We start from the raw sequence: 18,233 nt of genomic DNA, 5'->3' as shown, positions 1-18,233 counted from the left end.
AGCGAGCAATAAAATTAAATGTAAAATGAAAATTCCACTAGTTATTGGAAACCTGAAATGGTTCACTCTTCAGACCTCACAGACAGATGCTGGGTGGTGAGTAGTAGAGGGGACGTGGGTGAATCTGCATTGTCATGTCTTCCATGCTACTCATCGGCATAGAGAGCCTGGCATCAACTCAACATGGAGCTACGGCTGTGGCTGGCAGTAGCTCCCGTGATGATAACCTGTCTCTCTGGGTGCCCTTCCACTACTTTGGCAATTGTGATCTCCACCCCAGACATCTGATGGGTCTTTCTGATTCTGAGGCCTTGGTGCCCAATCATGCAGTATAATGTGGTCATGGTATAGCAAGGTACTGAATGTAGTCTGAGAGATGCCTGCACACCCACCCAATGGCCATTCACCTCTTGAGGGCTGGAGTGATTATTCTTGAAACTGTCAAATCTGGCTACTTCAGATAGACTAGGTCCCCAGAGTTATTCTCTCCTGGTCAGAGCTCAAGTACATGGGACAACTGTGGGATTAACAAAGCTCACACTGTCACTATTAAATTTCTTTGTCCCGACTGCCTACCAATAGGACCAGATAGCTGGTTGGCTTTGACCACTGTGGGAGTGCCAGATCCTTAGGTGGGAGACTCTAATTAATGACTCCATATATCTGTTCGATACGCAGTATGGAAGACCGGTGACAGCATGGTTCATACCTGAACCTGTGCCCAGGCTGTCACAACAACTAGACAGACCACCAGGCTCTGGGTATCCAAGCATCTCAGCTGTCCTCTTTTAAATCAGTGATCACAGAAGAAGCTTTAAGGATGACATGAGAGTCCTGCCAGAGTCATGATTCTCCCGGGACAAGTCCACTATGAGATGTGATAAGTATACCTTCCTCTTCTGAGTATCTTCTTAACTGATTCTTTCTTCTATTTACTCTAACTTTAAGCACTCAGTGTTCTTGGGAGTTTGGCTTCTTTAATTGGCCAAGGCCTTGTCTAGGTGGGGAGTGGGAACAATGAATAGGAAAGGAGCAGACCAACAGAAGTAGGCAGCAAAGCAAGCAGGTCCCTTGTGTTTAGATAGGAAAACCTAGAGCGTGAAGGAGAAGACAAAAGTTAAAGGAGTGAGACCTCCAGGACCCAAGGAGGGCAGGGGAGGACACAAGTGGTGTGGCAGTGGCTCAGCCTGCTGCTTCTGCTGCTCTTGTCGTAGGCTGTGAAGGTTGGGGGGAGAGTCAGAAGATGACCAGGAATCTCTCCTACCTAAATTATTCGAATATATGCACAATGTCAACCCTCATGCGCCTCTACTTGTATTTTTCTAAGCATATGAGTTCCTAGTGGTACTTAAGTCCTTCAGTCAGTATACTCCTTTTTCCTTTCCACCACTCAACAAGAAGACTTGAGAGGCCCCTATTCAGAAGGTAGGACTTTAACATGTGCTTATCTAATTGGTATATTCCCAAAATGTTCTAGGCCAAAAGTATGGAATAGATTGAGATTGTTTACTGTCAATTATTTTGTGCCATGTTCCCTGTAGACTCTGAAGGACTGTACAATTCTCCTTTAACAGCATCTTTATGAAAAGGATAAGGGAAAATTTTTCTATTTCTCGATAAAGGACTTTGAATATAGTTAGGGATATATTTTAGAAAAAAGTATAGGACTTTGAATATAGTTAGGTATATATTTTAGAAAAAAGTATAGTCAATGAATGCATTGAACTAAAGGTCATGTATACACAACTGGTAAAAAAAAGTGTCTTAGAAAAGTTTAAACTCATATGTTCATTGCAATTGGCCCTTGGTCTTTTACCAAAACCTTTATGTTTTATAGGTTTGCTAAAGAATACATTGAGTGGTAGCTGAAAAATCTTTCCAATAGCAAAATGACTTCATTTTTTCTGTATAGCTGATATACAATAAGTTGATATTTTTTTGGGTTTATTATGTATGGTTGAGACAAGGCCATCATAGATGCCTACTCAAGACCCATAATTTTTTTGCACTGAACCAAATGACCAAACTTGTTTTTACATTTGACAATAACAAAAGAAAATGGAATACAAAGAATCATGCCTTCATCATCCAAATTCTCTCTACTATACTGATAAGAAGCATTTATTTAGCCTAGAGAAGATAGTATTTGAAAACTAGAGATAGAAAAAAAATTAAAGTCACTATTTTCTATCATGTATGATTCATATTATCTTTTTAATACCTTAAGATCAACTCTAAGATGAGCTTTAACCAAAGTAGTTGATGTGACTTGTTCACAATTTTAATTTTGTATATAAAATATGAAATAGCTTTTCAACATTTCCCTTCTGAAGTCTAAAGTAACTTAATTAACTTAAAGATGGTTTGATGACTGTAACATCAACTGTGGAATAGTAGAGTTCAGAAAGAAGTTTTGCTAACTTCTCAGGCCTAGCTCAGGGATTTGGATAATAAATTTCATGGCAGAGTAAGCTACTACAGGACTTTCTGACCATCTGTTTGTTGCATTTAAGTAATTTAATTTTCAGGAAATGAAACATTTGGTCAAATATAGGAAAGAATAGTGTCTATTCACACATTACAGATTGATGACATATCCACGGGGTGAATATAAGTTGTTTCGAAGACTGGGAGGAAATGCCATTTGGAGATCAAGACAAAAATTCTCCTGACTCAAATTGCAAAGAGAATTCTTATGTAATTAATGGAAACTAGTCACTAAAAGCAAAGGACTTTATAAAAGCAGCAATATTTTACAAAAACATTTAATTAAAAATTTTAGTTTATGCATGCCTTCTATTTTATGTTACTTTTTTTTGGATTTGTATTAAGGAATATTTAGTTTGTACTTATAATCTTTGATTCTAATAGTTTTGCTTTATTGTAAATCTAGCATTGCAAATTCATTCTATATATTTAGCTGTGATAAATTAATGTCATGTGTTCCCTTTCTTCTACCTTCAGGATTATTATACTCAAACATATGAGAGGTAGGAAAGAGAAAAATTAGAATCAATGTATCTTTTCAACAGGTTATTTAGGATTCAGCCTTAATGTGGGAACTTCTGACTACTTTTCTATCAAACAACTAAGTGGTTTAGGTCATACTGGGACAGAAAGAAAGAAACTTCAAAGTGAAGAATCCAGGATCTAAATTCTAAATAGCATGCAGAGCAGACAGAAGAATATACCACAGCACAGTGGTGCACAGCAATGGGGGTGGGGAAGAGAGGTGCCTTTCTCGGAGGCAGAGCACCATGGCAACGGCTTTGTTGATTCTCATTCCCGGATGAGGGATAAACATACCATCTTATGAATTTTCTAAACACAGTCTCTTACAATTTATGCTTCATTTACTGGTCCTAGAAGTCATAATCACCTAATGCCTTATGAAGGGGACACAGTGTGTAACAGTACCTTGACAGATGCTGAAAAGTCATCGTGTAGAGAGCAGATAGTTATAAAAAGACTTGCGAAAGATAATACCCAAATTGATACAGTAAACTCAGCTATCTCTCCTAATTTCTCTCTTTAGTTTGATAACTGGGAATTTAAAGTAAGTGGCAGAAAAGAAAATTTCCTTTTGTGTTTCACCTAAAGGAGGCTACATTAAGCTAAGTATGAACTGCCACAAACTTGCACCTTCTAATTTGTCCTCCCGTCTTCCCTTGTGCTGTATTTTTAAACTTCAGTGATGGCAGAGGTGCCTCTACTGTGAAGTCAACAGGTGAGGGCTGTGTTACACCATGTGAGAGCCCTCCTGATATAACATGAGGATGGAGATCGTTTGGTTGTTGCATGTGAACGTATCCCTATTTCATGTTCCGTTGGCAAAAACCCTACAATTTAAATAGGCTCATACTCTAGTGGTTATCTTTTTGGAGGTAGCATTTTTGGGGGAAATTTCACCTGTAAAATTTTAGAAATGCACATTGATAATAACCTAGAACCAAATAAAGCTAACATATACTGTCAGAGGAATAAATGCACCGATATTACTTCAATAAGACCAGATGTAACAATCCACCCTCCTGTGAATAGGTATCACTGGCTGACATTTAGATCAATGGGGCCACAACCAAATTTAACCTATTAGACTCTGAGAACTCAGAAATGACCAGATCATTCCTGGTAAAAACTGTCTGCCTATATCATCCATCAGAACTGGAGTGTAATGTTACTTTTTTTGTATGGCACTAATTAGCTCAGATTGACCCTGGTTTAAATAGTTCAAAATTTTGTGGAAGAAATAAGTTGAAGCATCTCCATTGACTGCTAATGACAATACATATATCGTGTCTGGATATCAAGAAAGGGAGTCAACTTTTAGGTGGCTGGATTATAATGCGAAATTTACCATTATTTCATCTTAAGTTAGCTGTAAGTCCTCTGCATTCTATTAAGTAACAGTGGAGCAAGAAAATTTTTTTTAAAGGACCAGTTCAATATTTGCATGGAAGAAAAAAAATCAGGTGACACCTGATATAAAACTTCTGTATTCACATATATCCATAAACCTATATACAACCCTCTCAGTCATTCTGCACTTCATCTCTTCTGGAAATGCTTTAATCTAGCTTTAGATTCCAGGGCTGTGCAGACACATGATAAATAGAATGAGTCCTCTCCTTTCCTTACTAAAGGAGAAGAGACCGAATGCAGAGGGAGGAGTATGTAAAAAATACACTTAAAAAACCCTTCCATCATCTCTCATGTTTCTAGCCTTTCTTGACTTTTCAGTAGGTAGAAACAGTATAAAAATATGTGATATTTTCTACTCATCACCAGGAAGCTTTCAGGTTAGAGGTATGAATGAGAAATTTAAAAAGCAAAATCTAGATTCCTAAGCCCACCATCTAGAGTCATACATACACTGAGGTTTCACTGGCATTGATGTTTGTATATGGGTGAAATTGTTACTATAATTTTTGGTGGTCGAGGGAGTGATTTCTATCAAAAGAAAGACCCTTACACAGCAAGGATCCTGTATGCATCCTAGTATCTATCCTCTAGCCCCCGACAAAGGCTGGAGTTCCAAGTTGAATTTAGGCAAAAGGACGTAATATTTGAGAACAAGCAGCAAAGGCTTCAAAGGCAGAAAATTAATAACTGATTGTTACCTTTTAAAGAAGATCAGTGTTAGTAAACATTCTACCCATGAAGTGTGACCCCCTTTCCTCTATGCCATTACTGTTTGTTTTTAGCGGAAAGGCAAGAATTAAAAGAATGGCATGTTAAAATAAGGAAATTGGAATTTGTAGGTCAAGGTGTGTTTACTGTACATAAAAGTTAAAAAATGGATCAAATATCTGGATATTTTTTTCTATTTGCTACAAACGCATGGCAATGGAGACAACATCTGGAAAACATTTTTATTTCCTGTTAACCTGCCTGATTGGAAACATGAACACATGAATCCCATCTTACCTTGGTGTTAGACTTAAAGTGTAACTTTTAACAATTCATATCACTGTAGCCCAGTTACTATATTTAAATGTCAGCACCCCAGAAAGCATAACATTCTATTATAAGGTTAAATGACCTGTGTAGACACATAATCTCTCTGATGTCTTAAGTACTGGATATTGGGAACTGGAGTGACCATGTAAAGTCTACTGTACAGTCTACTGTACAGGTTAGAAGACAGAACATTATGTGCAAAAAGGTCAGTTTGTGATATCTTACATTTGTGTAAGGGTTCTGTGGCACTTAACTAGCATATTATCAAAATTAAATAAGTTCTTAATTATGTGGCATCTCAGAATCTTTAATAAGTGAAAGACTATTCACTTCCAAGATGTAGATGACCTGGTTGTAGTACACAATATTTTCTTAACTGTCTTCATGAGAACATCTTAACCTCCACCCTCTTCCATGAAGGAACTCAAAAGACATGATCTTCCAAAAATATGTTGGGAAACATTGATTTAAAAAACACTTTATAGGAACTTCCCTGGTGGTCCAGTGGCTAAGACTCCACGCTCCCAATGCAGGGGGCCCAGGTTTGATCCCTGGTCAGGGAACTAGATCCCACATGCCACAACTAAGAGTTGCCCCAACTACAGATCCTGCATGCTGCAACAAAGAAGGATCCTGTGTGTCGCAACTAAGACCCAGCGCAGCCAAATAAATAAATACATAAATAATTAAAAAAAAATATATAAAACACCTTATATATTATTTAATTTAATCCCCCCCAAACATTCCTGTGAAGAAGCAAGCACACCAAGTCAGACGAATTCTAAACCATAATTAAGGAAACAAAAAGAGGGTTGCCAAAACATGGAAAAGCTTTGACTGGAACCTGACCTTCTGACACTAAGTTTTCACTATGACTAACTTCTTATGGAACACAATACCTATTCAGAAAATTTTCTAAGTTTGTTTTCTTTTCCTTATAATAGATCTTTGTTTTATTTTTCCCTCTATCTTAGATATATATACACATAATCTGTGGGCTTTATTTACTGGAACGTGCAGAAGATAACAAGATTACTTTAGAGCTGCAGAACATGTCTTCAGAAGAAACAATTTCACTAAAATTCTTCATGCAGTAATATAAAAAAGAAAAATATTTGAAGAAATATGATGAACATGTAAGATGAAACAAAAGAAGTATAAACTAACCTCTCAGTACACACAAAAGAGAAAGAACTCAAATTTTGCATATTTTTTCTAGAGAAAGAAAAGTTGACTCTTTCATGATTTAAGTAAAATCACCAGTTTGTGCAAATTTTCATTTTCCCACTCATATTTAGCAATATTATTCTCTGGTTTTCTATCATGATTACCTCTTTTCCACCTACTCTTGATCGTCTTTTTTGACTAAGAGAACAAAGCCAGGTATTTACAAGATGTATATTTAATCTTGCTCTGTGAAGATAAATTACCATGTTTTTTGTTTTTGTTTGTTTGTTTGTTTTTTTGCGGTGCACGGGCCTCTCACTGCTGTGGCCTCCCCCATTGCGGAGCACAGGCTCCGGACATGCAGGCTCAGCGGCCATGGCTCATGGGCCCAGCCGCTCCGCGGCATGTGGGATCTTCCTGGACCGGGGCACGAACCCGTGTCCCTTGCATCGGCAGGCGGACTCTCAACCACTGTGCCACCAGGGAAGCCCAAATTACCATGTTTTGTAGTCAAAAAGGAATGCATGCATGTGCAGTTGGGGCAAATTCTGGACAAAAGATACAATGAGACCAAAAAACCCATCTGCCACTTTTGAAGAGCTAGGAGCAAAAGCAGGGGGTAGGGAGCAAAAGCAGGGTACTGTGCATGCCCCCTGCACACAACACTACCTAAGGGGTGGTAAATCACCTACGCACCCCTCTGGCTGAACACTGGATACATCCCTGCCCTCACCCCATATAAGGAACCAACTTGCACCCGCCTTGGGGAGCGAGCAAGGGAAACTGTTGCTTGTTTTCATTCCCCCCCTGCTGCAGCAGGGGTTCCAAATAAAGCCTTGCCTGAAACAACAAAAAAAAAGGAATTAAGGTAAGGAATACTTTATTGTCTTATTGGCATGCTCTGTGATTCTGTATCCCTCTGTTTCCTTGAGCTGTGGCTAAATAATTTGTTCAACAAATATTTACTGAGTGTCTACCAGGGGTCAGGCAAATGTTAATGTATATATGTTCAGCTTTACCCCAGGATTTGAGTCAACTGTGTTCTCTGTTACAATGAAATTATGTGTCTCTATGTTCTCTATTTAGGAAATTCTCAATATCAAGTTATTTGAACTTGTTCCTAGGAGCTAGATTTACAACTTAGTGGTGGCAATACTAGTAGTATAAGTTCAGAATCTTTACTATATGCTAGGCACTAAGAATTTCACAAAATTATCACACTCAATTCTTATAACATCTGTTCAAGGTTTCTGGATAAGGAAAGTGAGAGTCAGAGAACTCAAGTAACCTATCCAAGCTCCTAAGACTCTTAAGCCTGATGTGAGAACCCAGGCAGTCTAACCCCAGAACTTAGGCTCTCTAAACTCTATGTTATCCATTGCCTCAATGCTTTCCTTGGACTCAAATCCATTTAGGACCTGTCCTGCCTGTTCTAACTAGTGTGCTTCAGGGGCCACGCTACTTAAGCCTCCTCACTTTGCTCTCAGAGTGCATTTGAGTATGTTGTCTGGATTTCGAATGCTGCCTTGTCAGTCTTCTCACTGCAGTGTCCTCTGTACCTGTTATGACATCCACCTTGACAATTTGGATTCCTCGCCTTCCTAGCTGGAAGAACTTCTTCCTTACAGCTTATTCTGTTTTTAAGCTCATGTACCGCCACCGTGTTGTTCTGTGTTACCAAATCCCCTCCTGATCTTGAGGTTCCATTGCCTTTAAAGGTATCACTCTGACATGTTCTCTGATTTCTTTTGCACCCAATGCCCAATTTTTCCCCCCAGGTCTAAGCTTCTGAGACAGCTGTAACATCTGGAACAATGAGCAGCCACTCTACAAACTCTTCCTCCTCATAGTTTTCTAATTAGAGCCTAAAATGTAATTATTTATTTATACAAGAACGGGGGCATTTTAACTGTCACAACTAGCTGAAAATAGCTTCTAAGAAAGTTTTCTTGCCTTTAAACTTTCTTCTCTAAAATATGTCATCCCCAAATACTGATCTGATCATAACAATTTCTTTTTCAAAATATTTCAATAATTCACAAACACCAAAGCATAATAAAATCCAGTTGACTTGGCACAATATCTAAGGGTCTCTATGAACTCACATGAAAGCCATTTCCCAGTCTTACCTAAGCGTACTCTGTCCTTTCACAGCAGTCTCTAAACTATGGTAGGCATACTTTTGGGGTACCAGAAGATTTTAAAGATATGTGAGCAGAGGGATAGTTTTAAGAAAATGTGCTTTGTTTACATTTGTGTCTCTACTGCTTGGAACATGGTGAGTACTCAGTAACTATACTTTGAATGAATGAATGAATCTTAACAGTCTATAAATATTCTTCTAATACAGATCTATTTGAGAAAATCCCCACAGTCTTCAAATTCTCCAAGCCCAAGTTGCCTTTCAGAATAATTTTGCTTCCACTTTCCAAAAGGAAGGCATGCTTCTCACACATTCCAAATATTACTAGGGTACCTTGCCATGGGGAAGAAAATTGTCTGGGAGAAAAATAAAAGGAAAATTTGAAACATTGTGTTGATATGAAGTGAATGACCCTAATAACTTGGAAATCAGTTCTTTTGCAACTTAGTTTCTAATTCATGCTTTCACCAAAATTAGAGAAGCATTTAATAGATTTATTAACAGAGAGAGAATTAAAAGAGAGAGGATGAATTTCGAAGATAAATCACTGGGATAGTTTTGTCTTGTTTTGGGAGGGCTTACAGCTGGGCTCCTACAATTTAGAAAAACAAAGTTGTTGCTGAACTCTGTTTAACTCAAACAATAAGTAATAATCACCCACCAATTTATGAACTAACTTTTTAAAAATCTCATTAAATAATGTATTTTCAGCAACATTTCATTTTTTATGTTTAACAAACATAGATCAAAATTTTTAGAATAATTATCTTTGCTGGATAAAGGGTTTACTAATAATAACTGTAATGATAAATTCATCCAGGAGAATGCTTTAAACATTTAGTGTTGTAATCAAGAAATTTAAAAATATATACTTATGTTTACTGCAAATAAGTATGAAAGGGGGACCAGTAAAAGACTTTTAAGTATAAAAATACATTACATTGGAATACAGTTCTGTGGGAAAAGTGTTACGTAGTCAAAGAAAACAAGGAATGCTGTAAAATAAACTATTGCTTAAAAAGCCTATGCATGTATTTTTTAAATTATTGTTAAAAAATATCAAATGTTTCTGATATTTAGATTCTAATGAGTATATTTAAATAAGTTATATAGCAGCTCATTTTCAAATATCAATATTTTCAGTACAGTACAAAATTAAAATTCTTTAAACTTCTGACAAAATAGTTCTATCTGTCAACTTAAAAATACACAAGCAGAAATAAAGGCTTCTAGAATTCTTTCTGAGAACACATGAAATGGTTTGAAGCCACTCTTTTAAAATGATCTAGTTTTCTACTTACATTTCATAGTATATTTATTTTATTAAGGTGGCCCCTCAGCCTAATGACCCTTTCCAACATTTCTTTGGTTACCAAAAGGCAGTGAATCTTTCAAGATTTCACCAATGCTATATTTCTCTTTGAAGTAATCCTTCATTCCAATGCCCTGACTTCTGTCATAATCCATGACTCTTTTTTTTTTAACATCTTTATTGGAGTATAATTGCTATACATTTTTGTGTTAGTTGCTGCTGTATAACAAAGTGAATCAGCTATAAGTATATGATATTTCCACAGCTATCCTGACTTGTAGCTACTTGTCTCTATCTGCTCAAATAGATGATAAACATCCTAAAAGGTTTCATTCATTGTTATATGACCCAGAGGCCCAGTAAATCGCTTTGTATCAAAGAAGGAAGTGCTTCAGGGTACTGCTGAATGACTTAATATTTTTATTAATTGAAGGTAAAGGATATTAGGCTTAGAAACTGGAAGAATGATGGCAAAATAGACAAAATTAGGGAAAGAATAACTTGCAGGGAAAGACATTAGGAATAATCGTTTGGTTTTCGGCTGGTTGGTTTGGGTAAGACTGGCACAGCGAAGTGGAGATGTCCTAAGGTCAGAAACAGGAGACTGAAGTGTCTGTGAAAGAACGGAGCTCAAGAGATAAATTAAGGAATGAGAGATGACAGACAACTCTCTTAAAGTGGATGAGCTCACTCTGGGATGAGTTCCAGATTAGCATACATCATTTAGACGAACAGAAGAAGTTCAAGAAGGATGGAGCTAGCAGGGAAGGTGAAACGGGGCCTGATAAGTGCAGGGATGAAGTGAGGAGTGAGATTTAAAAAGGAGCAAATGATCAATGCTGTTGAAGGACTGAGACTAGTCAACTAGGGTAAAGACTAAAATATAGCCAAAGGGTGATAGTTGGGCAGAGGTAGAAGACCAAAGGGCCTTGTATTTTAAGAGAGGTGTGGAAATCAAAGAAAGGAATTTATGAATAAGAATGGAAAGTAGCATAGAGCAGAAATCTGAAGTGTGGCAATATAAAACGTGCTGCAGTTATGAGAGGTGGCAGACATATCGAGCTCACAGTTTGTTATTGCTGTTATTTTGTTTTAAAGTTAAAATGGGAAGAGGACTGCCACACAACAGAGAAATAAGAATGATGGGGGAATTTCAGGAGATAAGTGCAAGGGGATACACTGAATTGATGGCCTGTAAAATTCTTACATATTGTTTCCTACATTTTGTATTCAGCATCTTTACAATTCCAAAATGCTTTAATATACTGTATTATAAACAGAAGCTCTAGTATTGTTCCTTAGATAAATAAGTTGATATTTAAGATAAAGAGGAAAAATAATAGTAAATCAATTAGAATTAAATTCAAAATAGTAAATCAATTGAATATATAGAATTATATTCAAATCAGATAGAATATAATATTCATATATTATATTCAATAATAGTAAATCAATTAAAAATAATAGTAAATCAATTAAGTATTATCCTAAAGCTTTTTATGCATTGTGATACTATGTTAGAAAATAAAAATTAATTTAGACCGAACAAGCCTGTGTTGATAAATTATATTAAATATATCACGCCCACATCACTTATTTTAGATTTTAAGTTTCTAAGCCTTCTAAGATGTAATTGCACCTCCTTGTAAAAGTCAGTTTTTACTGACTCCTAAAAGTCAGATTATTACCCTTAATAATCGTAAACTATCTTTTTATTCTTATTTTGTTGACATGAATAGAAAAAACAGTAATTTCAAATTTACCTTTTTAAAAATCAAGATACAACTTTTAAAATAACAATATAAATAGGATCTTCTGGGAATTTTTGAACCAAGTTTAACATCTACATTAATTAACATTCTTCTGAAACATAATAATAATGAAGCATTTAGAGATAATGAAAATAGCTACTCGAAAAGATATAAATAAGGGATAACTATGCCAAAAGATTCACACTTGCCTTAATTTTCCAACTATTCAAAAATATCTAAAGAGCTTGGTTTTCCAATGACTGAATCAGACTTTGGAAAGCCTTCACATAGGTTACGTAAAGAAGATGAAATAGAAAAAGAAAGAAGTCTACTTTTTTACACATTCTGCATTTATACAACTTTGAAGTTTTCTATAAGCTAAGGTGCTTTTTTTTTTTACAAAAACAGAAACAAATAAAAATTCGACCAGAAGACTAACGGAACTGCATGAGGGGAATTTTCTCCCATCAGCCATTTCGGCCCACTTGATCCCCTCTGGAGCATCAGAAAGAGGAAAGGGATGGGGCAGAACTTGTCAGACTCCAGGTATAACCATAAGCCAGGAAAACAGCTTTCATAAGCTACAGACCACAGGGCAGAGAATACCAAATGCTTCTGGTTATCACTTTTATATCCAGAGGGACAGAATTCTGTTCCTCAAGATTAGTAAAAGAAAACCTTTCCCACCATTCAGCTAATTTCAATCATGGTACTTTTCCTGAACATATCACTTAGTGAGTCAGAACCCTTCCCTTATCGCTTGCCTCATTACCATTTTGTCTTTTCAGGTTCAAAAAATGAGTTCTTTCTTTTGATAAGCAATATAAAACAGGGGAATGAGGGATTTCAAAGAATGAAACACACACAATCCTTCTTAACTAACCAATTAACCATTAATAGAAAATAGAGTCTGGACTTTTGCTACCTGGTTGGATACTATGTATCAATATGTCTTCTTATGTGACAGGATGATGTCTCTGTACAATTTTAATTCAACAAACATTCATTCAACAAATATTGGCTAAATACCTAATGTTTGTCAGGAACAGTCTCTGGTGTTTGGGATACAACAAAACAACAATATCCGCCCTCCTGAAATGTATATATTCCAGTGGAGGGGCTGGGGTAGGGGATGGGGAAAGAAACCCACAGCAAATATAATAAATGAAATTCTGTAATAGGCTAGAAGATGATAAGTGTCATGGGAAAAAGAGGACATAGGTCAGAGTAATTTTTGAGGAACAAGTTTGAAACAAATGTCAACTTTTGATAAAGTATGAACTCCTGAACCTCATATATTTATGCCAAGCCTTAATAAGACTCCTTATACAGGTTTTGTAATTAAAAATTCTACACGTAAGTATGTTGCAAACATCAGACTAGAAGTAAGCCTGAGTAATACAATTTAAAGACTCGTGACAGGAAGGACTTGTGTGTTTTTGTCCCCACTGTATCCACTGAGCCTGGAACAGTGCTTAGCTCATGATATGTACTCAATAAATATGAGTTTGATGAAGGAAGTAAAATATGGTTGGGGACAATGGGGACGAGTGATAAGTGATGAGGATGCTCGAGATTTCAGGCCATAATATAAGAGCTGCTCAAACTCTTCATATGCTCAAGGGGCAGAATTTGACTTTCAACCTAAGCAAACTCTTTTTTCACATTACAATGGAATTTTTGCCAAATGTATGTTTACTGCATCTCAGTTGTTGATTGCAGCTACTCTTCTGCAAAGGAGATGGAGTCGGTTTATGGTGTATTTTATTTTTCTACCTTACTACAGAGTCAGCAGCTGATAATGTGTTGACAGGCTCAGGAAAGCCAATTAAAGGGCTATACACAGAAAATTAGACCTTCCTCTGCAGCTGCAATAAAATGTAGAAAGATATAACCATCCATGTTAACCGGGAAACTCCTCTTATGTCCTGAAAGGAAGGATAAATGTCTTATCCTTATGCCAACTGTGGCAAGCTGCAAAGGAGTCTGCCTTCAGGACACTACGTGAGGGTGGAGACCAGGACAGCAGGGTCCAAGTGTGGAAAGATGTCATTTGCAGCTCAATGCAGCCAGATTAAGAATAATAAAAAAAAAAGAATCTGATTAGCAAGGACTAAGCTATGAATCTATGAATTGTCAGCTTAAGATCTGTAGTTATCTTCTTCCAAGAAAGCAGAGAACACTGTGGTAGTTCTCTGTGTTACATTAGTTGTCCAAAGGCACAAGAACACCATCTTTAGAAAATATGAGTCCCAGAAAAGTTTATGTCATTTTTTATGTACAGCAGCAATTATTTTCAGTTGTCTGTACACACGAGCTCCTTTATGGCAGAAATCATATCTTTTTCAACATTTTATTGTATAAACTCAATAAATGGCAGTTACATGAAACAATAAATGAAGAAATGTAATCTGTTTTGCTTTGCTAGCAATGTTCAAATGAAAATTATTCAATAAAACTAAAAATTAGAAATTATGATCAGCTTGCATGACAAGTAGAGAATTATGGAAGTTATATAAAACTGAGCACTTTCAATGGTCTAAATTGTCTAGACTAGATAGCTAGGTTGACCACATTTAGCAAACAACTGCTCCATTTCCTTTTGATCTGCAGAAAAAGTTTTAATAGTTATAGAAATTATATATATCACATAATACCTTTTATTAACAAACTCTAGCTTTAAAAAGGGACTGGCTTTAAAAATGAGAAGAGTTAAGGAACAGTCTCAATATTAAATAAAAGGCTTACAGTGAGACACAAAGAAGACATTAATAAGATCAAGATCATGTATTCTCGGACATGTATTACTCTTTTACCTGATATGCTGACAGCTACGTACTCAATTCATATAATTATCACAGCATAAAGGAGGAATGTTTATGAAGGCAAGTTCATTGATAATGTAAAACAAAATGGTCGCAGTGTGCCCACTATGAGCAAATGCTGAAACATTACCCATTTAATGAGAATTAATAATACATTAAAACCTACAATTAAGTACATAGAAAAAAAACAAACGCTGCCTAGACTCAGGAAAGATACTACACAGGCTGCAGTTTGATGCTGGATCTGCCTTTTCAGTTATTTTAAAATGTTCCTAAATATCTATGCCACAGATATTTGGATAAGTTTTCTTTGTTTTGCAGAAGTTGCGGGGACATTTTATAGCCCCTACATAAACAACAAAAAAGTACCTGAAGAATTGCAACCTCATTACGAAGCTGGCTTTCTTGTTTTGTTGGAAATCTTAACTTGTCAATGATCTTAATAGCTACATCTCTTCCTGTTTTACGATGTTTTCCTTTAAAATAAAAAAGAGAAATATTAGCATAATCTTATTATATATCATCTCTATTAAAGAATACCAGAATTTATAAAAACCGTTTGGAATTATAAAAATGCTTTACTGAATAAATTAACATTTCTGATGAGCACCGACTTATATCCATAAAGATTTCACTTCTTAGCTTCATTTCTACATCAAATATGCACTATAAAATTAGCTACAATTTAGAACACAAAAGAATTAGGACATTAAAAGCTATTTGCATGAACAGCCTGATATTTTCTTGTAAAATACATGTTTTAGAAACAGGATATTGAGCTACTTGATATAGAAAATATTCATACCACGGGCAAAAGTCCTCTCCTTAAGAAAGTATAATTTTAGGGCTTCCCTGGTGGCGCAGTGGTTGAGAGTCTGCCTGCCAATGCAGGGGACACAGGTTTGTGCCCTGGTCCAGGAAGATCTCACATGCCGCGGAGCGGCTAGGCCCGTGAGCCATGGCCGCTGAGCCTGCGCGTCCGGAGCCTGTGCTCCGCAACGGGAGAGGCCAGAACAGTGAGAGGCCCGCGTACCACAAAAAAAAAGTATAATTTTAAAGTCCTAAAAAACGAATGTATGTTATAATGGAACAAATAAAAGTCTTGGCTCTGTCCCTTATTAGCTTCATGATCTTGAGCAAATCACTTAAGCTTTCTGAGCTCCTCATCTTCAATGGTAGGGTTGTGAGAATTAGGTGTAATAAGATACGTACAGTACACAGAGTGCCCAGATAACTATACACACTCAAAAATATGAATTATCATCATCATCATCATTGTCATCACCTGACAGTCCCTTTACGTACATCACATCCCATTTAATTCTCACAGCAAGTTTTCTAGGGAATCACAGGGTAACCCTCAAGCTTTTAACTCCTACACTACTAGATTATAGAAGGTATAAAATATAGGAATGCTAATTGAATTCGAAAATGAACCTAATTACTCATTTTTTTGGTCACATACAAACTAACTTGAAATTCCATTATTTCTACATTTGGTGTAAATCTAGCGTTCCTTTCCCCTACATCCCACTTTCACTATTCCTTCCAACTCCTTCCAGAATACTTCCCTTCCCAACTGACAAAACTATTGTCTTGCTTTCATGTTCTCTACTTTCTTCACATCACTTTTTAACTCTTTGACTCGCTGCAATCTCTATTCCAATGCAGACTTTTATTGCATCTACTGTCTTCAAGGTTGCAGCTTCTTTTGTCTCTATGCTTCTGTCACTATGGCAACTGACCACTCTTCTGTGACTGTTCTTATCTGCCTCATCCCATATGTGTCCCGCCGTAACATTTTTTTTTTAACATCTTTATTGGAGTATAATTGCTCTACAATGGTGTGTTAGTTTCTGCTGTATAACAAAGTGAATCAGTTATACATATACATATGTTCCCATATCTCTTCCCTCTTGCATCTCCCTCCCTCCCACCCTCCCTATCCCACCCCTCTAGGTGGTCACAAACCACTGAGTTGATCTCCCTGTGCTATGTGGATGCTTCCCACTAGCTATCTATTTTACGTTTGGTAGTGTATATATGTCCATGCCACTCTCTCACTTTGTCACAGCTTATGGAGGCCTCTTCCTATGCCTGCTCCTTCACTGTTGTATGTTACAATTACCTGGTACCTGCTGGTTTCTCTAACCTCATTTCTTATCCCTGTTTCACCTCCACACTATATGCAGTTATGTATATTTGCTATTCTTTATATACCATGATTTCTTTGCATGCAATTATTACACTGCAGAAGAATTTTCTATGTAGTACTTGGTCTCCTCTATTATATAGTTATGCCTTAACAAAAAGCACAATGGTTGCTGACTTGTTAGATTTTCTATCAAAAAAAAATCTGTGCATTTTGTAAGAATCAAAATTACTTTTAGAGTAGAATTTAATTAGCTTTTAAATAAAAAGCACAATATTATACTATGGTAAATAATATTGAATGAGACATTGTGATTATTTCGGAGCACCCTAACCTCACCAAAAAAAGATAATCTGTTACTGATTATATTAAGGAAATGAAAGTTATGATGTCATTTTATAAGGCAGGTGAAACATTGATATTAAATCTTTCTTAAAGACTTGAAAAATGTCATTGAACTGGCTAGAATCAAAAACAGCAGAAGTTTTAACTAAATTCACCAAATAGCTTGACAATAAGAAAAAGGTAAAAATTCAGTATTTTACTTCAAAAATGTAAAAAATGCAAACCTTACCAAAATACATAATATTATTAAAGATGTTAGAATTAAATAATTTTTGAATGGACTTCTATAGCATTCTGATCAAATATGCTAAGAGGAAAAGGAATCTTTATGATTACAGCTGCCTTGTTTCTCAATATTTTGTCTAAATAAACCAATATTTAACCAGTATAGTGTATAGAGTTTGTCGATATTTAAGCAAAAATTTGTTGATATTTAGTAGTAGAAAAATTTCTCTTTCAAAACAGAAAGGTACCAAATTTCCATTTAGTGACTACCTCAAGAGAAATTTCTAAAGAGGTCAAACACAGAGAGACATACATAAAAATGTATCTACATATAGGTCCTTTATATTTTTCTTGGAGATATTACTTTTCTAAACAAAAATGCTAAAACTTTAAATTAATAAAAATACTTAGTGAATTAACCTACCTCCATAAACAATTCCAAACTGCCCAGAACCCAGTACCTCATCAGGAAAAATCTGATAAACTGTGCTGATGTCCTGTAGGTGCAAGTCCAGAGAAAAACAAACATGAAGTGGAACAAAAGATTAGTCCTAATAAACTCTATATTTTATTAAATATATCATTAACACTGATAAATATTTTAAAAATAAACAATTAAAATTTAAATGCTAGATGAAATCTACAATCTAACTATAATATTAAAAACCCACTCTTCGATTTAATATAATATTGTAATGTTGGACAGCTATTCTAATCTTAAGCAGCAGAAATCTTCCAATGTTCAATTATATAGGTTTCATGAGAGAGAAAAAAGACTTAAAACTATATGTCATTTACATACATAATGTCAGTATTCAAAAAGTGATTTGCTTATTGCAATGGTTATTCAGAA

At 35.9% G+C, this 18,233-nt stretch overlaps 1 protein-coding gene across 2 annotated transcripts in view; it reads right to left on the bottom strand.

Moving 5' to 3' along the window:
* Positions 1 to 18,233, bottom strand: part of PRKD1 (protein kinase D1) — a 332,872-nt gene that overhangs the window by 24,837 nt on the left and 289,802 nt on the right. For both annotated transcript variants that reach the window (XM_065870973.1, XM_065870974.1), the window contains 2 exons: positions 17,805 to 17,877; positions 15,028 to 15,134 (listed from right to left, as the gene is read on the bottom strand). In XM_065870973.1, coding sequence (XP_065727045.1) covers positions 15,028 to 15,134; positions 17,805 to 17,877 — 180 coding nt within the window. The remainder of the gene's footprint in view (positions 1 to 15,027; positions 15,135 to 17,804; positions 17,878 to 18,233) is intronic.

The sequence above is a fragment of the Phocoena phocoena genome, chromosome 2 (genome assembly GCF_963924675.1).
Source record: "Phocoena phocoena chromosome 2, mPhoPho1.1, whole genome shotgun sequence".
Classification (NCBI taxonomy): Eukaryota; Metazoa; Chordata; class Mammalia; order Artiodactyla; family Phocoenidae; genus Phocoena; species Phocoena phocoena.
The sequence above is the reverse complement of the archived record's forward strand: the minus strand, read 5'-3'. Positions and strand labels throughout refer to the sequence as shown.